Raw genomic sequence first — 25,176 nt, 5'->3', positions numbered from 1 at the left:
GCTGCAAAGCAGAATGTCAGTCATCTCTGTATTAGTTTGCTTGGTGGTTTGCTTCATCTGTCGCAACCACATTTTAAATTGGGAAGTAGTTTTTGGAGCTTAAAGTAATAGAAATGTTCATTATAGTTTTTTTTTTCCCCAAACTCCACCATGTTTTAAGTTTGGGGCAAAAGCACAATTTGTTCCATGTTCCTTATTCCAGTTACAATTTGAGCTGATTCTACAATAGTACTAATAGTTTTAAGGATGGGAAGTTTTATTCAGATAACTTTTCTCCTCCCCCTTTAAGTCCATCAGCTCTTCAAACAACACCTGGAAGCTGTCTGCATCCTACTCTAAGAAAACTTTACAGCTCAGGATATCAAAAAGCATCACTAAGCATTCAAAAAAATTCTCATGGGCATTCTTCAGAAGTTACTCAGAAGCATTTCAAACCTATGCAAAATCTGGTTGCCCCATTTGAAGCTGCTTTGCTTGATTAAACAGCTCAATTTAAACACGCTTCCCTAACCTACGCAAAGTAATGAGGACTTACCTAGTTCAAAGGAGCTCCCCTCTTATACAAATAGCTATTTAGCATGAAGGTCCTTGTCCTCAGCCCTTAACAAATACAGTCTAATTCTATTACATGTTTATTACGGGACCATTCTGCATCACTACTGACTTTAACCAATATTAAAAAGTTTAACTCCTAAGCACCATTTTAAAACAAAAACCAAAGCTGATCTTGATATCTGTCTATATCATCACCTTTAGCAGTTGACACAGATCTCCCACGTTCACACAGTTAGCAGAAGCCCTTCCCCATATCACCAAAAATCATGTTTATATCACTGCTAAACCTAAACATAAAGAAAAAAATCAGCAAAAAGTGCATTGCAATGATGCAGAAAGTGGATCAACCTTCTCAACACTGCAAAGCTATACCAAGAGACTGCAGGTATACTCCCATTATCTCCACTGATTCATCTGAAGCACAGCAACTGCAGTTCTCCCCTCTGGAAGGTGCAGTTCTGTTGTCAATGCAGAGCTTTTTGTTTTGAAAAAAACAAACAAACACAAAAAGTACTAGATCCGCATAGTGTGCCATAAAGAGTGAAGCTGCAGCATACCTCAGTAATGGCAGTTGTTTAAAGGTGCATTGGCACAGGAGAGGGAATCAATCACCTGCATCATTTATACACTGAAAAAACAGCAGAAGAGATGATTGGCAGTATTAGCAATGTGTGCTTTCCCCTTCCCTTCCAGTCAACAGCACGTTTAAAATTGGTTTAAAACAAATAGTCAAACATCTTGGAGAAAGTAATTTAAAAGTACTAAAGAATCTTTTAGCAGAGGGACATTAACATACTCATTCCTTGCTGAGTTTTAAGCAAGCTAACAGTGACAAATGCAATTGCCCTAAGAACTGTACAATAAGACTATTTATTTTTCTTTCCAATACAACAATCTGGTTGAAAGAAATCTGAGATACCAGGTTTAGCCCTCTTACTGTGGGCAGTCTGCTGCACATGTGACCAGGAAAGTGAATCTGGCAGCATCTAATCCCTAGAGAAAGCATGGCCAGGTGCATTACTCAAGACTCAGAGATCCAAGACTTGAACAGATAAGTAAGGTAAATTCTCCACACTTCTGCCTGAGCAGCAGCTTTAGTTGCTGTTCTGATGTAACCTGAAGAATCCAAAGTGCCTCCTACAGCACTTCAGGCACCACGCACCATTCAATAGTAGAAACAGAATCAGCTGTTCATTCATTTCCCACTTAGCCTGGTGGGAAGAACTGAGGTGTGAGGCAGGATTGAGAAGAAAGAAAACAGAAGACAACTGGAATTATGGTGATTTTTCTTCACAAAAGACATTTTTTCTGAAAACAAAGGCACTGGCAGCTCCCAGGTTCTCCCCACGCTGCCTTTGGAAGGCCAAGGTAGATACCAACAGCACTCACCAACTCCTTCACAGTAAGGTACTTATCCCAGGGCAGGAACACAAGCATACTTATTTTAAGGCAAGACACAGTGCAGAAGATATACTTTTAAGTTAACTAAAATAATATTTAAGGAAATGCTGCATGTGTTCTCCAAGCTTTGAGAAGTACAGTATGTGTGTTATCTTCACTAACTGCATCTGTTTTTCCACAGCTTCTCTAAAGCAGCCAGTATCTGTCCCCCAAAAGCTTCTCAGAGCATAGATACTGAAAAATAGCTAGCTAGACTGATTTATTCACATACAAAAAGAACTGTTCTCCCTCTACGCTTGAAGAGAAAGCAGGTACCATCACGATGTTCCAGTCTGATCTGTAGTAGCACACATCACAGAAGCCCTATCCATCAGTTCAAAAAGTCCATAGTTTCTGGTTAATCTGGAAGCTACTATTTAGAAAGTTATTTAGAGATGATGGAAAAGTCACTCATGGACATTACAAGATGCTTTTCAGTAAATTGACTGATAAGCGGATTTTGAGATCTAGCAGACAGAAGCAAAAGCCTCGTTAAAAGTAACTACTGAGAAACCATGTGTGAACACACCTTCACCTGCCAGAAGGCATCAAGATTTGGCTTTTATCCCTTCCTTCCTCTGAACTACCAGCCTCCCACATCACTTCTTACCCTTCTTTTGGTGAAACTCAAATCACATGTATTTATTCTCACCACTAACAATTTAATCACAATGTTTATCTTAAGTTCTTTCTCAATAATAAATACTGACACAATCTATCCTGAGCATGCTGGCTGCCATCCTGAAGAGCTACAACAAGAAGCAGAGGTGATATTCCAGCTATAAGCTTCACTAGTGGCACACACACAACATAGCACCACTTCCTTAGCATTTTCCTGCTCACAAACTCAGCCATTTCCAAGACCCTTGGAAGCTCACAGTCAGTCAGTCACCATAAACCTTAAAGTCTCTCTGATGAAGAAAGGCTGAGAGTTGGGGCTGTTCACCCTGGAAAAGAGAAGGGCCTAGGGAGACTTCATTGTAGCCTATTAGTACCTAGGGGGTACTTCTAGCTCCTAAAGATGAGGAGGGACTTCTGGATAGGAAGCATAGGGACAGGACAAGAGGTAATGGCTTCAAACTATAAAAGGGTTTATTTAGGTCAGATATAAGGAGAAGTTCTTCACCATGAGGGTGGCAAGCACTGGCACATGCTGCTCAGAGAAGATGCCCCATCTCTGGAGGCATTCAAGGCCAGGCTGGATGGAGCTCTGGGCAACTTGGTCTAGAGTGAGGTGCCCCTGCCCACAGGGGAGGAGCTGGGACTAGACAGCATTTAAAGATCCCTTCCAACCCAAGTCATTCTGTAATTCTATGGTCTTTCAGGACCACTCTTTTCTCTAAGCAGGGCATATATTATGAGTGAGCATCTACACTCTGAAGAAAGTTTGGAGTAGTTACACTCTAGCTGAAAGTTCATGACCAAAGTCCTAAAAAGGTGACTGTGATAAACCTGGGTAAATACAGAATTCTCACTTAATGTAGAAAAGTTATTTTCAGGCCACTAATTTGTTTTGAACCACACTTTATGACTTACAGCTATTGCATATGTGAAATTATACTTCAAACGAACTTAAGTATATTTAGAACAGCAAAGAAAATGCAAAAGCCATTCCTTAAAGCTTAAAATTTACTCTGACACAAGCAAGATCTGAAGATAACACTGCATATGACTTTTCCCCTCCAATATCATGTTTTCAGAATACCAAAGCATGGTGACTAATTTGATTTCTACAGAAGTAGATGAAGATAATGTTCAGTCCATGAAATTAAGTCACATCTCTTTTCAGTTGTAATTTATAGAAGTGAATGCCAATCTTCTAATACAGAGAGATTTAGCTCCTTTGAACTTTAAGGCCACCCGGGAATTCTCAAACAGAAGCCACAAAACAAGCATACAAACTGCTGTTTGAAAATAGAGATTTATCCGAGGCAATCAGGAGAAGCACGAAGATTCGTGTCACTCCGCACGGCAAGCACCTGTTGAACGGAACACTGAAGGAAAAAAAACAAACACATGAAGTTTGAGAAGGGACTTATAGTCACCTTTCAGTGCTCCCCTGAACTCTGCACCTGTAGGGATGCTTCAAAACAATCCAATCACTTGACCTCAGAATCTGAAATTTTACAGCTATAGTTACAAACTGGATTCCTACAGGACACCTATTGTGTATTTCACTGATCCACTAATTTATTGCAGTCCTACAAACTAGTCTGTACTGTGGAAATGTTCATCCTGTAAAGTGTTAAGACGGAGGAATTTCTATGGGAGCTCTGCACAGCTCTCAAGATTCAATTAAAGGCATCATTTTGTTTAGAATCACCCTTCAGTTTTTTGTCCTCTCTCCAGTCACTTCACTAATTAAGCATAGAATGTATCCTGTGGTTAGCAAGCACCCTCAGTATCAAAAATGTAGCAAAATCCAAGGCATCTGCATATCCAGGAAGATGCTTTCCAGCTCTAAAGAAACCACTAAAAAAGCAACCACATAATATGAAGAAAAGGGAGTAAGAGAAGACACACAGTCTAAGTCTCTTGGTGATACAACTGACCCTTCCTTAATCTGACAACCAGCAATTACTCCAACCGCACTGAACTCGGGGCCATAGCACTGAAGAAGTCTCTGCTGTTTAAGTTCACCCAGTTCTTCACAGTGACACTTCACACTTCCAAGCAGCTTTTCCTGTTACCAAACTACCCCCCGCCCCTCACTGCAGCACCACACACCAGTTTAGTTGCACTAATCAGTTCAGCAAGAAAACTCTGTTTAAGGAAGCAAACAAATGTTAACTTCAGTAGAAATTAACACAGAGTTAAAAGCTAGTTGTGACCAACTGACAGCACATGCTGTCATGCAGTTCACAGTTAACAAAACCTTGATTTAGGAAGTTATGAATCACTCAGCTGCTTAAGTTCCTCCTATAACCAAGGGTAACTAAAGAACGACTGTGCTCACACTAAAGTAGATACCTACGTTCAGTCAGCTGAGCAGCTCTTCAGGTCCACTGATGAGGTCTCTGCAGACTATAATGGGAGCGCAGGCAATGAGCTCACACCCTGGCATCTAAATTTAGGTGCTTTAGTCTGTGAGCCAGCCCTACAGTTTATACAGCCAAGGTACAAGACATGCTGATAGGCTGCACACACACATGCTGTAAGCAACTGCTGGGAGAACAGCCCTACAAAATCCCTTTTCCAAACATGGGCTCTCAGGACAAAATAAGGCAGTGTAAGAAAGCCCGCTCATAGCACACTGCTTGAATTCCTCAGCTACGTTCCATACAAGTTTCAGTTTGCATGAAAAGCAAATGGTTTCTAGATATACTTCAGGAGGGAGGGGCCCTGCCCTACAAAGGCTGTCTTTAAAAATAGCAACACATCTGAATGATTTCCAGCACACAACTGGTCAGGAAGAACATCCCTCATTCATGAGCTCTGCCAGCAGGAAAAGGGCTGATAAGGAATTGCATTAGAATGGTGCTGCATTGTTGCTACATGTACTGCTGTTATATGTATGTACTTGAGCCTAAACTCAGAAAATACAGCTAAGGAAAGGTTGGATGAAAGAAAATTTTTGAACAACAAAAAAAATAACTTGTACAACAGAACCCAGGAAACTTGTTTTAGGGCATGCCCAGACACTGTGACAGCCTCCAAACGAGGCACCACATCCCTGAACTGTTGTACACAGACCTTAATCTGTCCCAACCATCAGATGAAATAAATACACGGGACAATCCCCACATCCTGCACCTCCTGCAGACCTACTCATTTACAGAACCAAGGGCTGCATAAATTATTCATCTACAAAATAACACTGGGACCGTGTATTCAATCATTATGCAGCCTAATATGTTTCTACATCAGCCATACAGTATCACTCCATCTCAGGAAAGCACAGACCAAAAATCACAGGCTGTTACTGATGCTTGATAGGCCAATAGTTGGTCTATCCATTGCCCATCTGCACTCAGCCTCCTTAGTGTTCAGGATCTTCCAGTGTAACCAGCACACATCTGCTCTAACAGTTGATCAGTTCTTTCTACACTGGGTTTCCTGCAAACTTGACCACGGATTGTTTTTAAACAACATTTAAAGTGAAGATATGAAAGTACAAATTCAAGAAGCCGTTACACAAGGAGCTTGAATGAAGTACTGCTGTAAGTAGCAAAAAAGCACGTGACGCTGCCATTGCATTATTCTGTCTTGAAGTCTCACAGAAGTTGTTGTCTCCACAGTTTTACTACAGTTTCATCAAGGCCACCAGGCATAATACTCTCCATAAACCTTGCTTAATAGAATTACATTTCCTTCATTTAACACTTTGTCAAGTCATTCCAAGTAGCACCCTTTGTTAGTTTACCTACGCACATAAATTCATGATTATTTAGATGTGTGTGTGTGTGTGTGTGTAGGTAATATAATGCAAGCAGTTAAAAGGGAATAAAAGAAAAACTTTCAAAACTGTCCCACAATTAATAGCACGGAGCTCCATTGCACATCCCACCTGAAGTTGGAAGAACAGTTATTTTAAGTCTTTGGAAGGCCCAGAGTAACACACTGCTTAGCACTAGATACGCAATAGCAGCTTTGTTGCCTTCAACATTACCCGTCCAGTTCAACAACTTCATCTCGCATCTGGCAGAGCTGCTTCCCCAAATTCTGCCTTTACAGCCCTGAAGTTCGAAAATGAGAAAATACACCACATTTGACAGCAAACAGGACAAGCCGATGGGACATGAGTTACTGAAAAGCTTTCTTTAACATCAAGACTGAAGAAGCCTTGAGAAAAGTAACAGAAGGAAAAACAAAAACAAAACCAACCACAGCAACTCTTAAGCAAGATGTAGTTTCATAGCTTGACAGAAGAGGAGGGAGACAAAGAAAAGGAGAAAACCTAGCACTAGATAAGAGTCAAACTGGTATTAAAAATAAATAAACTTTAATTAGATATCACAATAAAGGACATTTAACTGCTATTTTATTCTTCAATTCTGACCAATACAACCATACAACTGTCTAGTACTTATAAGCAAGTATCAAAAGAGCTCAAATCATGTACCAGTTTCACTCACAGATGGTGGAATTTTTCCAGAGTTTTGCTATGATGTGAAATAGTGAAGAAAAAAAGTGGCATATAATATTTGTATGCAGATAGTCTAAATACAGCTCACAAGAGTAATGGAATTTTAAGTTGTTGCAGTCATCAACGTGATACAACAAAGCTAAGCCTGCAATGAAAACACTGCACTGAGTATACTCATCTGTAAACAGGTTTGGGACAGTCACAAACAAAAACCCAGGATCCAAAGGAGCAGAGAAGGGCAGATTGGGATGGGAAGTGGGAGGGTGAACAAACAGGAGAAAACACTACAACAAACCACACTGCTCAGCCTGAGATACTGAGCAAAATCATCTTGACAGTGTTTAACAAAGAGACTAAACTTATTCCTTAGAGCAGCCAAATTTGTTCATTACAGCAAGTTCCTGGGAATTGCTTTCCTGAAATAGTTATTAGCAGCCCTAAGCAGGCTGGAAACTTCCCTGACATGCACACACAATTTCAAAGGACAAAGCTAACAGGCAAAGAAAGTTACTACCAAAACTGTGCCAGGCTGCCTTCCAACTCAAAGACCTGTCCTGCCCTCCCACCAGCAGCTGCCTCCTCAACAGCACACACAGCTTAGGTGGCCATAGCCCCAGTCCTCAGATGTTTCATTTCAGGAGTACTGAGCTGGGCTGGCGCCTGTTAATCACAGCTCATAGCCAGGCTGCCAGCTGCAAGGTCGAGGGCTCTGTTCAGTCGCTGCCATGCTGGGTGCTGACACCACAGCCAGGCCCAGGCCTGCTCACCCAGAGGTGGCCTCAGCCCTCTGCTCCACCTAAAACAAAGCAGCTCATCTGCCAGCCTACGGAAAAGAGGCTTCAAATCCAAAATCAGGGGGCTGAGCAAAGCCATGTGTATTTATTTTCAAGTATGGCAAAGGATTTTTAAGCGCTTACCCACCGAGACAAAGAAAAGGTGAGATGCATGGAAAAAACTGAAGGCAACTGAAGATTTAGTACAGAAGAGTTTCCAGGTCTAGTGTAAAAAATAAGAAGCACATGAACATTTTCAAAAATCAGTCTTACTAGACTGAATTAAGAAAAAAATATAGATATCTTGTTGCTTAATGTTGTTTTTAAGCTCTAAAATTAAAAAGGCCAAGTTACCTCCTAGCTTGGATTTTTTTTTAAAGAAACAATGAACAACTCCACTTAGAAATATATATGTTTATATATATTTTATATATATGTATATATTAAAGGAAGCAGAAAAGCCCCAAGGAAGCACACGTGTAAATTGGAAAATACCAGTTAAGTGTCAGATTAGAAAAAGCTCACCCCCACAGGTGTGGTTTGTGCTTTTTCTTCCCCCACGCAGAAATGCTCAGCCGTTCCGGGCTGTCTCTGAACGTGCAAGGTAAATCTAGACAAGCTGAAAACCCACAAGTTGGAGAGAAATTTCCCACAAGCCCTGTGTGAAAGACTGCCTCCTTATATGAGTCTTTCAATAGTGCTTTTCTTCTGAAACAAAGTGCAATGAGGTACAGCGGACAAACTGTAAAGGTAACTGGGCCTTTTGTCATATGGCTCCTCCACCCACTCGTGCTTTGCGGCACAATAGCTCATTTACTGATTCAGATTACAGCAGCTCCATGCAGAAACAATCCTTTTAATGTGAAGAGAATCTACCACAGGAGTAAAATCTAAAAATACTGCAGATGAAAAAGTCCATAACAACAGTTTAGTAGAACTCTTCATTTCTTCCCTTCGAGACAAAGGCTTCCCCACACTGATTGTGTGATAAAAGACTTAGTCACTCCTTTCTTGAGTATGACTAACAACTTGCAAGAGGCAAAAATACGTTCGTACCCTACAGTAAGCTATATTAAGCCGTTCATCTCTAAAAATACAAAGATCATTTGCGTTGAAGCAGAAGTAGCTGCAGTATAAAAATCCATGATATCTCCCCTCCCCACCTCCACTGAGGAGAACAAAGCGGGATACGATATAGATCTGTGTCTGCACGTGTTATCCAAGAGGAGCTGTACATGTTTGTTTACATCAGCCAATAGGTGCAGCAGCCACAGAATAGCTGCACTCAGAACAAATAGTGGATCACATGGATCAACCAGCAGCCTGCCCAGTCAGCCATACATTAATGCGAGTAAATCATAGGAGACCGGCTGGGCTGTTGGGAAAGTCTGGAAGAAAAGATGGATAGCCTACCTACACTCTACTTGCACTTTCACCTCAGAGAAAATAGTTACTCCATCCCCCACAAGCCACTATAATAGAATAAAGATAAACGCAGGGATTACGCCAAGTTGACCCCAGGCTTTGTTCTTCCCCTCCAAGCACATTCAGTGAAAAGGTCTAAACACACATCTGATTTGACAAGCATTCAGATTCACAAAGAACGTGGGGAAAGTGAAATCATACTTGGGGCCTTCACGGGTCCCTGTGTCAAAGGTCATTTAGCAGTATTTCAGCTGCTGCTTGCTAAGGTTTAAAATGAACTAGTTTAAACCCCCACTGCAACAGACACATATAGTTTGTGCCAGCTAAGAATCTCTCATAGCATGTTTAGCAAAGCTTAGTTCACAGACAATATGATTTCTTAAACATTTAAACCTCACAACAGGCACCACCCCATCTCCACAATATCCTCCAGAAGAGATGACTAGTTTTTGTTTTTAGCCAGATTCCTGTTATCAAATCACATAATTAATCTGCAGAATATTGAATTATTATTATTAGAAACAGGGCCTGAACAAAGCACTTACATGGTTCCCCCTTTACAAAAAGATGTGGGTTGTCATTGTGCTGTTGGTTTTTCCAGCTAACTAAAAACTGATCAGTCAATTAAAGTATTTAAAAATAAATAAATAAAAATCGCATTTATATTACTTAACCGGAAAGCACAATTCTATTTAATAACTTGTCACTGATTTTCTCAGCTTATCAAATATCAGTCTTTGAGCATTCATTAGGGATGTTTAAAGATATAAGTTAGAAAGTAATTTTCAACAGTAGCAAGCTGGACAGCTTCAGGGCTAACAGGAATGGGGCAGCAGCAACTGAAAACCTGCTGAGGAACAGCAGTACAGGAAAACAAATGTATTCTTTCCAAGCTTTTGTGAAGCACGCTCTAGGTTCTGAGCTACTGACTGAGAAGGCTGCAAGACTCTCACTCCAAAACACATCACAGCAGAGCAAAGAGGAGTCCTACTACCTAAGAAACAGTTTCTAAGGCAGAGCTTTCTTTAAACAAAATATATGACTTTATGCATTACGTATAACAGCCTGCCCACAGCAACACACAGTAGCATAAAACTTCTTTACCTGAGGTAATTTCAAACCTCCCTATTACAGAAGGTGGTTTCACATAAGGAAGCAGGTTTGCCATAGCTGCTAAACAAATTTCTGACTTAGTTAGGAACCCAAATTTCCCTACACTTCAATGATGCCAGATGCTGGAGGGCAATGTCCCCTACCACTACCCTTAGCCCCATGCTGAGGCATTAAGTGCACCTGCCAAAAGGAAGGCTCTGAATCTTGAGGTTTCCAAAGGCACAGGATTTGGTAGCACCTCACACAGAACCCACAACCAGCTGCTTCTCAAGCAAACAGCAGGACAGCACGTGTTTATAGCAGGATGTGCTCCATTAGCTGAAATGAATGTTGCATTATGTTCCTTTAGCTCATGCACTCAAGCATCAATTTCAATAACCTTTGGGTAGAAGACATAACCTTCCTCTTTTTGTCAAATGAGAAAAAAACAAACTTAAGGAAGCACAAAGCTTGCTTTTTCTTTTTACTAAGGAAATAAACCCTCATGAACATCCAGACATCCAGCAGGACTTGATCTACACCCTTTCCCCATGAATAGGAAACCAATTTGAATAGAAAACTTATGCAATCTTAAAATGGATTATTTCCTTCCAGGGCCCTCATGCCTAAATGGAAGCCCATACGTAACAAGCTTTCCATGAGTGCTGCACTTGCTGCAGAAATGGAAAAAAAAAAAGTTAAAAATAAGAATATACTTCTAAAAAGCCTGAAAAAGGAGACTAACAAATCCTGGTCATTCCTTATGTGATGCCACTAGGATGACAACACAGACATCATGAGGCAAGACAGGCCTCATATCTCTCCAAATCCCTTCCGTCCCCCGGTGAGAACAAAGCACATGGCTTTTCTAATGACTGCCAGATCAAGTTCAGGACATTATGAAAATCCCTCCTGTTCTATCATGCTGTGCAAGTGAACAGATTCATCATGTTGGTGTAGTGGCTGACTAGTTTTCAAATATTCTGAGTTCCGTATGCTGCAAGACAGTTTAAGAACCAGGGAGGTACAGAAGAGGGAGATTTAATGCAAAATAGCATCACAAGTATTGATTAGACATCACAAATAGCATCTGAGGCAGGAATATCAAGATGTTTTGTCTGTGTGGTTTTCCAGAGCACCTTTACAAGAAGAAAGAAATCTAAGGATAAGCAACGAATGAATCTAAAAATTTTTGGAGGTGACAAGTGTCTCCTGAAGCAGTCTGACACTCCTCGTTTTCATGCAGTACAGGCTGTTCTGCTGTGGGTTACATTTCAGTCTTTGCAAGTTTAATAAAGGGTTCTTGGCGACAACATACCAAGTACTGAAGTATGCTGCAGAATTCACATAAGTCCTGTAAACTACACAAATTGTTTCAAGAAATCTAAACCACCTATTATTACAGCAGAGAGATCATAAGCCTTCTTTAAGCTCAAAAGCTTTGTTCCCTTGTTTTCTGTCGTGTTCCCCTGCCACCTCTCCCCCCGCTTCTTTCCTGGAATAGCCTTGGGAAAGAAGCAAAGAAAGAGGATCAAAATGTACCGTAGCTCTGTGCATCTTCAAGTTTCCTTCCAGTCCAGCAAGAAAAAAGATCTGAAGGATAAGTTGGTCTATACACAGACAAATTCCCTTCACATCATTTCCATAATTCATGGACTTTCTGCATAGCTGCAACTGATAAGTATTTTGCTCCCACAGACATTAAGGAAACCCATAGCATGCTTCTAGAACAACCATTTGAGATGCCTTTAGATCTCAAGCAGATCTCCACGACACAGGCACAAAAACACAAGTACGTGCTTTTAGGGCAGCAAGTATAGGTGATGTGGATTTGGATTTCCTCTACTGCCTAAAATGACACAAACAAATGCTCAGAGAGTGAACCAAGCCTGGAGGCTCACATTTCTGACTGCATCTGGCAGCAGCTACCTCAGCTTCAGAGCAGACTGTCTCCTGGCAAGCTCCAGGATGGCCTCATTAACAGGAAGCATCTTCCTGGCAAAACAGCACAGAGTATGACTTAAGTTACCAGAACTCATGGCTGATAGACAGAGAGCACTAATGAATTTCTTTGAGTTCTTGGTAACCTGGATAAAACAACGTAAGAGTTCATAACCACACCTAGGAAGTCTTTAGCTTCTCATAAGAACCACTGCTATACGATAAAAATGTGAAAGCCTCATGTTTGTCTGAATCACATTCATCTACATACAGAAAGGAGATCCCATAAATTGGAGTCACTGAGGCTCACACAGGCCCTACAACACACAGTAAAAGCAGAAACAAAGAAGATCAGTTAGATGACATAAACAACCAAAAAAAACAACAAACCAGTATCTCAAACAAAGCAGACGACTTCTCAGGAATAGAAGAGAAAGATTCATTCTTAACCTGTGAGTCTGAAGAGAAGTGGGCATTTCAGGTCTAAATAAGGCTACAAGCTACATGCTTGAGCTTTGCAGAAGCCTCACAGTGCTGAGAAGTGTTGCATGCTTACGTTGGAGCTAAAGACTCCCAGGTATGGCTGTGAACTCTCGTGTTGTGAACACCTGCTTCTCAGAAGCCAAAAGGGATCTGATTTCCCCAAAATTCAATTCTGAATAGATGCTTTAGAGCCAAAAATGGCTGGGAAGAACATTTAATGAAAAGGCAGAAGAGTAACTCGCACCTTAATCAAATCTGGGAATGGTAGACTAGTGCTCAGTGAGCACAGTGAGGCACTGGGTGATACGTTTCAGCAACCTCCACTGGTGCAAGTTTTTTTCTTGTTTTTATATACAGGCATTGCATGCAGTCTCTTCCCCTTCCCCCTCCCCATTGCTGGCAAAAAATATGCACAACTAATGGTTATGACTATGTTGTAAGATAGCATTCTGTAGCTGAGTATTTGCTCTGTCAAATAGTGTTAATTCACTCTTTGTGACTGCTGTCATTCCCATGGAATGAAATAAAAGGCATTATTTTTGGAGCAACCTAAGCAGCTCTTATCAGAGGGGTACAGAACACCCAGAAACTAAGAAAAATTGATCTACATCAGTCCATATTCAACTACAAATGACACCTGCCAGTACAGCATGATACCTGCAAAGAATACATACAATAGTTCAACCAGGATATCTGCCTCCAAACCTTAACCTACAGCCCTTTATCATAAACCCTGAGTTTCTGTGTGTTAACAGCAGTGCATTTGTCAATAGAAAAGGCAAGGGCTGGCCACTAGGATTTCACATACAGAACTGAAATGCAAAATAGCAAGGTATGAAAGTTTAACAGAAAGAATGATTTTAACAGGGAAAAGAAAAAAAGAAAGAAAACAGAACAAAACTGACCTGAAGAAATATGTGGTGTGTGGTAGGACTTAATTCTAGCAATGCTTTTTAAAGTACAGGTGAGGTTGTGTAAGTGCTTATTTCCCAACTAGCAGGTACAGACCCAGCTAAGTCTCTCAAACATTCCTTGCTGCAGAGAATGTCTGAACGGGACATCTGGCAGAGCTCCACAGCTTGGCCAGACAGCCTGACACACCATATCACTTACTGCACATTAAGGGCACAATGTTAAGGAACAAGATGACTGTTTTCTCCCCACTCGACATAAAGCCCATCACAAAACTTTTGGAATGCTTTGAATAATTTAGAATGAAGAGGTTTATTAAACAGATCCTTTCATACATACCAGTTTTCATAGACAGTACTTTAACCAGCCACTCCAATGTTGCACCCTAAACACTAGGAAACTGGTGCTAACCTATCTGCCAATGGACTAACTTCCTTTTCTATAACCTAAATACCTTTTGGACAACAAGAACCATATTTCCTACTTCTCCATGTGACTGGGTTGAGCTTTCAGCTGCTTTACTGTTGTCTCCAGTATTCTGTAAACTTTCCCAAATCTGTCCTGAAAAGCTGGCACAGCTCAATGTCACAGCTGTGTCAGGACAGGTCAGCCCAAGGCAGCAATACCTTTCTCAGTTGGATTCTGAAAGACAAAAACAGTTCTAGAGTTTCCATTCATATTCATTAATGCATTAGGGAAGTTGCATTTATGCACAACACTGCTTTCAGAAATGCCAACTAAATCACAGATGCCAGAGGATTTGCAAGATACGCAGTGATCTCAGTCCCCTGTAACTGATACCATCCTTGCATTTTAACTGAAAAGCCAGTATCACCCACCAGCAACCTGTCCACAAGGGACTACAAGAACTTCACTGCCCATGGCCCGTCACAGCAGTCACAGGAACACGCAGAGGAGAAACCCCGCAGATCTCTGAATAAAATGGCCTGGAATTTATTGTAGTTGTCTCCATCTACAGACTATCCAACGTTAGAGATAGATAACTAAGCAGAACACAAAGTAACATAAAGGTTATTCAACCAGTATTGAATGGGAACACTAGTTATAATTTGTACATTCTGTTGCTATAGGTATTTGTTTTCAGGTCGCACCCACAGTGACACATCAAATAGACCTCAATCAGCAAGACAGACTGAAGAAAAAAGTCAAAGTCTTAAAAACTTAAGAATTTAAGGACAAGTTTTGTTCCAGTTCTAACAACTATTCTACATTCTGTGTACTCAATTATTTTTATGTTAGTTTAGCAGATCACATTCACCAGAAGTTGTTCTTTTATTGGCAACAGAGAATCTTCCTTAATTGGAAATATAAATATAAATGAAAGCAGAACACTCTTTTTTATTAAATGTAGAGCACCTCTCAGGGTTGGTACATCACAGCATCCAGAACGTCATCTTGAAAATTGTAATTGGAAGTTAGAAGGGCAACAGCAGCTGCTACAGCTTATGCATACAGGAAACTGCAGAAAATACATCATTTACTTTAACAGCATATTCTCAGAGCAGGTAAGTGTAGCTGTCAAAACCCTGATAGGATTCCTTGATATTTTTCATGCTACTGTGCTCCTGCACACAGACTTGTACCTCTGCTCTCCAGCTCACTTCAGTTTTATTGTTTACATCCTCCTCCAACATCTGGATTCCCTCTGTCTCAGCCAGCCCAGTATCCTTCAAATCTGCATTAGCACATCTTCCAGAAGACTTAAACTTAACACACTTCTGCAGGGCAGATTAGATAATCTGTAACTAATCAAAACACTAGAAATAAAGATTAACAAGACAAGAGAAGGAAGACACCTGCACACTGAAAATGAAACTGAACTGCCACACTCCTACAGCCAGCCTTCCCCCACGTGTACACACCAAGCAGTACATCATCCACTTGCTCATCAGTATTTTCCTGCCGGAAGGTTCTTCAGCACCAGTCTGTAAAGCACCTAGGAATACTTTTGACAGCTGAAAAAATTAAGTTTATTTTACACCCGTTAACGTGATCATAAACCAAAGGCTATTCTCCCCATCTCCCCAGTACAGATATCCTCCATGGCAGCCTTGTCATTTTTTGCTTTCTAATGGACTCATTTTATTGTACGCAAGAAGCCCCAGGCATTCTGTGCAGCCTATTACTCTTTGCTACCCACATTCAGATGGCTAATCTGCTATCAGCCAGGAGCTTGACAGACAAAAGGAAGGGCAGGAAAACAGCACACATGGCTGCGCACGCGCACACACACTTCAGCTGCAAAATACTTCGACGGCAGAATCCAGGAGCAACAAGACAGACATTGAACTGCTTCTGTGGTCAAATGAAGATGTATGAATTCTCTATAGATAGATGAGCTGAGGAGACAAAAAGAAAAGTTGAAGTGGAATGCTTCTTAAGACACATCAAGGCACACACTTGGAAGTACATCCTAACTTGAAAAAGTCACAAATACCTTTATTCTAAGGATTTGCTTTACAGCAACTTCAGCATGCTTACAAATATTGGTTATAATTAGGGAGATTAAATAAGTGCATTAGCAAATGGCTAGAATAAGACATTTGACAAGCCCTCAATTTTATCACTTCTGGATTCTTACCTGCTTGAAAGATAACTCAACTTATTTAAAATAATGGTAAAACTACCTATATCCAAACTATGTTTATATGCCAAGCACACAATTTTACTACCTTTGTTTTTGCGCACCAAGTAGCTTTATCTCCCTCCCCCCCTTTTAGCTTATTCCAGCTTTAAATGGAGAAGACTTGGAATTTCATACTAAAATGAAGAAAACACTCTGATAACTGATAGAGTTCTTAAGTTCCCAGCTCTCTTCTCCTTTACGAAGGGATGCATCCCAACAGAATCGAAGAAAGCACTGATAAAAGAATACTGGAATATTTCTGGAGCATGAGATCTACAGATGACAGTTTGCACCTTGTAAGAACTGTCAGGATCATAAAGATCTCAACATGTAACAGGTTTGTTCAACTAGGTTTAGTCAAATGCTTCATAATTTGGAAGCTAAAGTTCTCACACTTGTGTGAACTAGCTTAGCTCACAGCAAGTCTGCCGCTAGCCTTGCTGGTTACACATTCAGGTACCAGTCTGGTTCATCATTCCCAGCTATGCAGATGGATGTCTGAAGGTTTGCTTTATCACACGTGGTGAAATGTGGAGAACTATGGCACGTTACGCTGCATTTTGTCAGGGGAACTATCCTCCTTTTCCATGCTACAACTACCAATCCATGTTGCTTCTTGTTTCTATTTAACTTTTTCCGCTTTCGGGCTCCCAGAACATTGACCGCAGCTTATTAACCGATTCCAGCTTAGGTTATTATTAGTTAGAAATATATTTAGAGTTTTAGTAATACAGTATGTCAGTCAACTTTAAAATCTGCAAGAAACACAAGATAAGACTTATCACAAAAAAAGTACATAAATAGTCAGAACAGTCTTTTGCACAAATTAGTCTCCACACTTTATAGTATCACTGCTGAATTTACCTTGTGTTACCACAGGGAGCATTCAAGCCAGACTAATAGAATAAGGTATTGGATATAATGAACATACGAATGTGAGAAGAAATTCCTATTGCAAACAGATTCACTCTCAGCACTCAGAACAGCTAGAATGTATCAAAATGTTGTTAATACAAGTGACCCAAAGTGCTGCTGTCTACAGGACAGGTCTGGCTGAAACAGAGTTGTCTTGTTGCCTTCCAGTCAAAAAAAGCTCCAACCCCCACACAGGGCAAGCCCCAGGGAAGGGAACTTCCTCACTTCTGCAGCACCTTCATCCCTGGCGGTACCCTGCAATCTTATCTTGCTCTCCCACATGTACAAGGTAAGAATAAAAAAATATGCTGTATTTGCATATGTAATTACGGTCTAGTTCCACCGTGAGCTAAAAATTACTGGAAGTTGAGAACAGATATGCATGATGACCACACCTTCGCTTTCACATGAAAATGCTTTGCAAGGAAGGGGAAGGGACAGCAGCAGGAAAGGAAGCCAGTCATTACAAAGCCAAACCGCTTCAAAGTCCTTGCTCACCACCTCATGCCCCTTGAGGAGCTCACTGTACCTGAAAACAATACTCGAAGAACAAGCCCACTAGTGCACAACCTGCAATCCCAATAGTTGTTTGGTAAATACTAGAAACAAAGCAATGACAAGCAAAATAGAATAGAAGATTAAACATGCTACAGATTCTGAATCCTATGCCCTTTCCCAGCCTAGAACTTAACTGGACTGACACTACATATCATTCTGGAACTTCGGCAAAACAATATGATGGAACAAGATGCAGGAAGAAGGAAAATTTGATGTATGTCTGAAAGAAAAAGGCAAAAAATCCTCAAAACACTGAGGAAAAAAAACCTGTTCAACTACATGTGCAAGGAGATAAAAAGCCAACTCATCTCCCTTATGTTTTCAGACATTTTTCCTCTTAACATTACATATTGGCAGTGAGTTGTTAGAAACAACAAACAAGAAAACTCAATCTTTGGGTCAAAGACATCAGTTCAGGAAAAAGCAGCTTAAGTCCCATAATTAAGGTATTATTTGCTGTTCTTTAGCTCACACTCTTTCAGACAGAATAGATTTCCCCAGGCCTTTTCCAATCATGCCACATTTGTGATGTTTTGTAATTTCATTTTGCTTTCTCCCATAGATGCTCTGCAGACAGATGTCTCTACAAAACAGAAAATTGCCCTCAGTATCTGTCAGTTGTCTGTCAGAATAAGAATGTTGGCTGAAATAATGAAAATGTTTCATATCACAATAACTGAAGGTACTATCTAGCATCACTGACCCAAGTACTGTTTGATCCTAATAAGGCCAGGCAGACTGGTTCATAGGTAAAAGTCCTCAACCACAGCAGATTCTTAACTCCTTTAGTTCAAGTATTGCCCATAGATGTCTCTCAGGAGCATGGCGCAAAGCCAGCATTAGAATGTTATTTGCCTCTGGCGCTCTTGCTGGCTCCTCCAGCATAGCTGCTATACTGGACTCAAGAAAAGAAGAAAAAAAGCCACAAAGGCACATGGGAAGAGAGGACATCTGCATCTAATCCAACACACATACAAAATATGTACTTAAGAGGCAGTTAGAGTAGTTTCTTTTCCTTCTGATGCACTTTACACCATTCTCTCATGACAAAATCATGAGTTCCTTAGTGCTTAAAGTAGTTTCATGAGTACTGTTCAAGGTCTGATAATTGTACCTGGACACCCTAACTGGATAGGATGGAGAGTGATCTCAGCACAGAACTGAATTTTTTCATTCTTTCATGATTGAGACTACGAAAAACACAGAAGAATGCACTGATCATTGCATGTGTTCATCTGCTCTACATAATTCTCCAAAATAGGATAGATACATGGAGACACTGAAGGAAAGGGAGATACTACTGAACAGAAAGCAAGCATTTGTAATGAAAACAAAGGATGCCAGTTTTCAGGTTTTAACCTTTGGGTGACAGCAGTTGTTAACCAGACTGCTTTGCAATAACAGGAGTAAAGTCCTCACATTAAGAAATTGTGGCAGCTGGGAACGACAGCTGAAAAAGAGAGAGCTGAAATAGACTGCTTTCAAATAGCACTGACTTCCTAAGGATGAGAAAGCATATTTTCAGTTAATTTCTGTTGCTCTTTAAAAAAACAAAGTTAAAAGATAATTCCAGTAATGGTATCATAAAAACACTTTCTCTTATTGAGCTGGTTTTATTTAAAAACAAAAAAACATCAAGCCAAACACACACGCAAAAAAAAAAACGCAACTCTATTAGGGTTTCCTCAGGGGACAAACTTGCAAGCCTAAAGGACCCTGGTTAACATGTTTAGCACTAACCAACTGAAACATTTGAATCATTGCCCAGCTGCTCCATATGTAAAGATCCAACCTTAACAGGTTTCTTGTTTCTGCTCTACCACCTACCCTCACAGGATGTGAAAGGAAGCTGTCATGCAAGACATTTGCACAAGAAATCGGATGTACAGGCACAGTTACTGAGAAGACTTTGTACATTTATTTTTACTACCTGAAGGGCACTGACACATTGGTGATGAAGACAGTCTGTTTCTCAAGAACACTGATACAGATTTGTAAAGCCATGCTGTGTTTAACTATGGTCAGTATTTTACAAGTCTCACCATTGAGTGTGCTTTCCATTCTCCTGAACTATCAACACAACTTTTTCTGATCTACACAAAAAAGAGCCAAATAAATTATTAAGTAAACACACTGAGGCTCATCACAAGAGGAGAGCTTAAAATAAGAGGAAGGCAAGCAAAGATTAAAAGCTATAACTGCATAGTTTAAATATCAACTTGTTACTCTTTCCAATAACTTAAAAATAAGACATCAGACAGGCAGAAAAGCAAATCAAGATCCATAAGAAATATTTGTGCCTTTGATAGTTAGTGCAAGAAATTGACTGTATCATAAGCAACAGCTTAGAAAGCAATAAAAAAAATAAATGGAAAAAAAACACCACCACCCTTGCTAGCTAATCTAGCAGAACGCGTAACAACCAAACATATAAGAACCCCAATGTGAACCCCCCAACTGTAGTATTTCAAAGCATAACCTGATCAATTGATGTTGAAGCTGTTTCTCACTGTGACCCCCTGTTTCAGCCAGCCAGTAACCAGGCCCACATTCATCACTCCCTGAAAGGCCACCAAAGTGTCAGACACGAGGCACCAGACCTTACAGTACAAAGTAGATTAATCACCTCCCTGATACACCTTCCCTCCTTACCACGTGCTCTTTGCCTTGCCCACAAAGCCCTGTCCACTAACACTCATATCCTGTTGCTCTATGAAGAGTTCCTTCGCACAGCATTGTCCTGAACAAGAATAGTCCTGACCAAATCCTACCTATGGCAGCGTCCTGTGACCACAACACATGCTGGTAAGACTGCAGCCCACCAAATCACTTCCCCACAAGCTCCTCGGCAGGAAGCAAACCCTACTCAGGCCTCTCTCCAATGCATCTCTGCTTGGTGGCAGCAACCCCTGCAACCAACTACAGCAGTAGGAAACTTGGACTTGGCATGGGTTTGCTCTAGCAAATAGGCTTTTCAAGTCTGACATTCAGGTGCCTTGGGGAGAGACTTATTTTAAGGAGGAGTTCTGCTTTTTGTTTTTGTTTTTTAAACCTGGCAAACATTTGAAATAACAGCCATATGCTACGACTCTGTTAGTCATCACTGCCCCAACAAAACCAGAATCTGGACAAGTTGTCAGCCCAGATGTGAACCTCCCAGAAAGCAGCCTTCTGAACGCCCCACACATCAGAGTAGGGATTCTGATTTTAACAGCATAGGTCTTAAGTGAATTCCCTCCTGTTTTGTTTTACATTTGTCCACCTGCACATCATTCAACTCAAATTAAGAATACAAGAAAAAGAAATAAAAAAATCATCTCTTGCTCATTTTAAGTACAAGCAATAAATATGAAAAAGTTTGAAAACTTATACTGAAAGTAACAGTAACTGGTAAACATTTAAGTCTCTAGATCAAGCCACGTGCAAGTGTAGTCCCAGGAATTAAAAATGGACTGAGATGCAGTCTTGCCATAGACTTCCTGTGTGACCTCGGGTAAGTCACTTGAGACTTTAGTTCTCAAAAACATCAGTCCTCCTGTAGCTGCCAGAATGAAGCGCCGATGTTTCTGAGACCATAGTTGCGAGCCAGATCTGGTACAAAAATCTACACAAAGCAAGAATTTGGTTTACATTTCACACATGCATAAAACAAGAGCTTAAAAACCATCATAGGTAGAATCCCTCAGACACCCGCAGATGCAGCATGCAGTGCTAAGTACTGGCTTTACAGTCAACAAAGCACACCACACACTCATCCACTTGCAATATCAATTAGCTAGACTTTTTGAAGTGACTGTAAACAGCTAATGAGCTAAAGACAGCAAATTCACATTTTTGGTAAATAATGGCTTAGTTTATAAGCACAGCTCCTTTATGGCCATTTGGCCACATAGCAGTTCTAGAAGCTTTCCCTGTCCTAGAGAGCAGTTGCTAAAAATTAAGAAAATGTTATAAAAGCCCAATCCAAGCTTCACAGAACCAGGCCTTACTTCTTTAACACAGTAATACAGTCCCATGCACACAAGAAATCTTTGCTATCCCTCACTGGCATTTTAAACCCTACAAATGCACATTTCCACGTAAAGAAAGTCATCACATAGGTATTTTCACTTTAGGTCACTCCTGCCTCTCTCTTCCTCTACCCTGTGATGTAAAACGTCAGTAATATGCTACAGGACTCAAACAGCCCCCTGCTTGCAGTTGGAAAGGAGGCACAGCCTACAGAGCTCATCTCTCTCTGCACTGACAGGATAAGAGCTCAGTGGCACAGCCAAGGCCTAACAGCAGAGCAGCACTGTTGACAGCAGCAGCCCTGTTAAAGGCCCAGGGCCGAGGTCTAACCCAAAGCAGTGCTGCTGACAGCAATGGACCCAGTACAGGCCCAGAGCTGAGGCCTAACCCCAAAGCAGTGCTGCTGACAGCAATGGACCCAGTACAGGCCCAGAGCCGAGGCCTAACCCCAAAGCAGTGCTGCTGACAGCAATGGACCCAGTACAGGCCCAGAGCCGAGGCCTAACCCAGAGCACTGCTGCTGACAGCAATGGCTGGTCACAGGCCCAGGGCAGGCAGCAGGAAGAATGTCTGCTACAGTATGAGATTTCCACAGAGCACTTCAGCTGAATTCACAAGTCAAATCCTCAGACTTTTAACTGAAAAACTAATCTGGATGATCTATGATTTGTAAGGCCACGTCCCAGCTGAAAGTTTCATCCACTTACTACTCCTCTTATCTGCTGCTTCAGCAGTATATTTACAGTAGTATATTCAGCAGTATATTTACCATAGTCCTGTAAGCAAGGAAAAATGTTTCAGACAGCCAATAGCCTCAAAACACAAACCTGTTTCAGGTAGCCAATCCCCTTTAACAACTGCTCCACAACCACTAAAATAACAAGCACTAATTGTAGAGAGAAAAAGTGAAAAGATGCATCACTTAAGTGTATTCCCTTACATTTCAGTAGCCAAAATAAAAATAGAACTATTGCTGGTTCAAATGAGAGAAGACTTGCTTTGTTTCAAACAGTTAATTTGGTTGTCCATATAGATCTGTTCACTGCGCTTGGAATTTTAACTTGGGCTGCATTCTTCAACTCTCCAAAGGCTAATTTAAATTAATGCTGGAGTGTTGGGGGGGGGCAAGAGAAGCAAAGCACAGTGAGGAGTGCTGCATCCCCAGCATCACTGAGACCTGACATCCAGCCAGCAGCTGTCACCTTGCAGTTAGCAGAAACACACCGTGCTTTTAGCTTATCCAAAGGCACTGAAGGGCTTCTTACACACATCAGCTTTGTAAAATAAATAAATAAAATTATGTGATTATATAATAGAAAGAGGGGAAAAAAAAATAAAAAGAACTGTAAAGCAACTAAAAGCAGAACTCTAACAAATCAGCCTACACAACATTTTATTAACTTACTGTTACCAAGAGGGAGAGAGAAAACAAACAAAAACCCTGCCTCATGCTTTCTCCCCCCCATCTACCCATCAGCATTCAGAATTGACTCAGTTCCACCTATCTTTCTCCTTACTGCTGAAAATGCATACGAAGAACTGAAGGTATATTTACAGCAGTTTCAGTACAACATGAAAGGCTGATAACATCTTTTTACAGTGTCTAGTAAGCGAAGCTCCAAAGGTTCTACTCTTCTCAGTAATAGCAAAGAACAAGATGTACTATTTTTAGTTTTGCTTTTTAATAAGAATTAGGACAATACAATATAATAGAAATGTTGTGAAAGCAACTAAACTCATCCTGCAAGCCTATTTTTACTAGAATAAAAACAAGAAAACTTTTGCTGCTATTGAATTTATTCAGTGTGCACAGTAATAGCAGAGCGTGACAGTGCAGATGACTGGTAAAATCTCATCCCTCTTTTCTCCTCCCACTTTTTCTACCAAAAAAAAAGGGGGAGAAGGTGAATAGTAAAAGAAACTCCCAACCAGCACTACGTTCCTGCTTTATCAGAACGTTGCTGTTATCTTAACACTTCACTAACTGCTTCAGAGCAGCAGACGCTTCCATGTACTGGACAAACATAAGGACAGTGACGCAGAATAGTTTTCCACAGGTATGAGAGCTGCTGGATCTTGTTGCTTTAAGGCTTTAATGGTAGCACCAATCAGGCAGCTCTTCTGCTCATCTGCCGTAGTGGTCAATAAAGAAGGTAGTACAGGGACCAACCAGCTCTACCATTTAGATCAAATTGTCTTTCCGTAGCAGTTAATGCATCAGGATGGCAGCCATAAGTTCTGGCTCTCAAATGCAGAGACAAAAAGAAACAAAGTTAACATAGCTATTCTCATACCATAAAGTTTGTTAGCAGGTAAGCAGAAGGAAAGTTTACAGTATGCTAACGATGCCATAGCCCAGTGTTAATTGGTGCATTGGATATAAAGAATGACTTCCCACTAATAGGGTCCTGCTTGGTGCAAAAGAAAGAATAAAAGATGACTGGAACAGCACAGCACTGATTTAGTGCTCACTATAAACAAGACTGGTTCTGAAGCATCCCCTGTACATCAAGCTTGGATTAACAGAAGATGCTAATCCATAAGAGCAGAGTGCATTTAGAGATCTAGAAGAAAAAAATATGCCTCACACCTATTTCAAAGGTTAAAGGGTTAACATTAGTTGAGCTGTTTTCTTTAGTAAACATTTGCAAGTCAAACATAAACCCACTGCTGAGAAATCTCTATTATCCAGAATCTATTATCTAACCGATCCTGATGCTTCAATGCACAATGACTGAAGTTGGGTTTAATTTCTCAAAAAAAAAAAAAAAAAAAAAATAGGAACCAGAAACAGCCTAAAACAAGACAGATTCTACACAGCAGAACTACTCGATAAAGATTCAAAGGCATTCCATAATAAAAAGGGTGCAATTACGAGGTCCAAAAGTGACGAAGATGAAAGATACCTGGAACAGCACCACATCTCCTACACCTTTTGTTTTCCACGAGCAATACACACTGCAGACAAAACGTTTGGTGCTTAAGCAGCCTCAAATCTGTTTTTCTAATATTAAGCACAAAGGAAAAACACTGACAGCGAGCGTGGTAAATAAATCCCTCCCTGGAGAAGGAGAGCAGCAGGCAGGAGGGGGCTGACATGCATGCGGGAGAAAACTAAACACCATCTTTTTTTTCTACCTGCACAAGTTGCCATTTGCTGCAGCAATTGGGAATCTCTTTTCTCCCATTGATTTCAATAGCTGCGCTTCCAGAGAATTTCCCTCTCGAGTCATCTGTTGATACGCATTAAGAGCACGCTGTCCGTATCAGTGCACCTCTAAGAGAAAAATCCATTTTTCTTCCCTGTTCAGGTAAACATGTTTACAGCTCCTGCACAG

At 40.7% G+C, this 25,176-nt stretch overlaps 1 protein-coding gene across 5 annotated transcripts in view; it reads right to left on the bottom strand.

Moving 5' to 3' along the window:
- ZEB1 (zinc finger E-box binding homeobox 1) overlaps nt 1-25,176 on the bottom strand; it is a 97,311-nt gene that overhangs the window by 70,645 nt on the left and 1,490 nt on the right. Inside the window, exon 2 of one of the 5 annotated variants that reach the window (XM_085538849.1) lies at nt 24,977-25,115. The exons of 3 other annotated variants lie outside the window; for them this stretch is intronic. In XM_085538849.1, coding sequence (XP_085394975.1) covers nt 24,977-24,992 — 16 coding nt within the window. In that variant the 5' untranslated portion in view covers nt 24,993-25,115. Of the gene's footprint in view, nt 1-1,112; nt 16,068-24,976; nt 25,116-25,176 lie in introns of all 5 variants that reach the window. One more of the 5 variants, XM_085538853.1, reaches the window with a different exon arrangement.

Source organism: Coturnix japonica, chromosome 2 (genome assembly GCF_054131305.1).
Source record: "Coturnix japonica strain WE chromosome 2, WE-NBRP24, whole genome shotgun sequence".
Taxonomy (NCBI): Eukaryota; Metazoa; Chordata; class Aves; order Galliformes; family Phasianidae; genus Coturnix; species Coturnix japonica.
The sequence above is the reverse complement of the archived record's forward strand: the minus strand, read 5'-3'. Positions and strand labels throughout refer to the sequence as shown.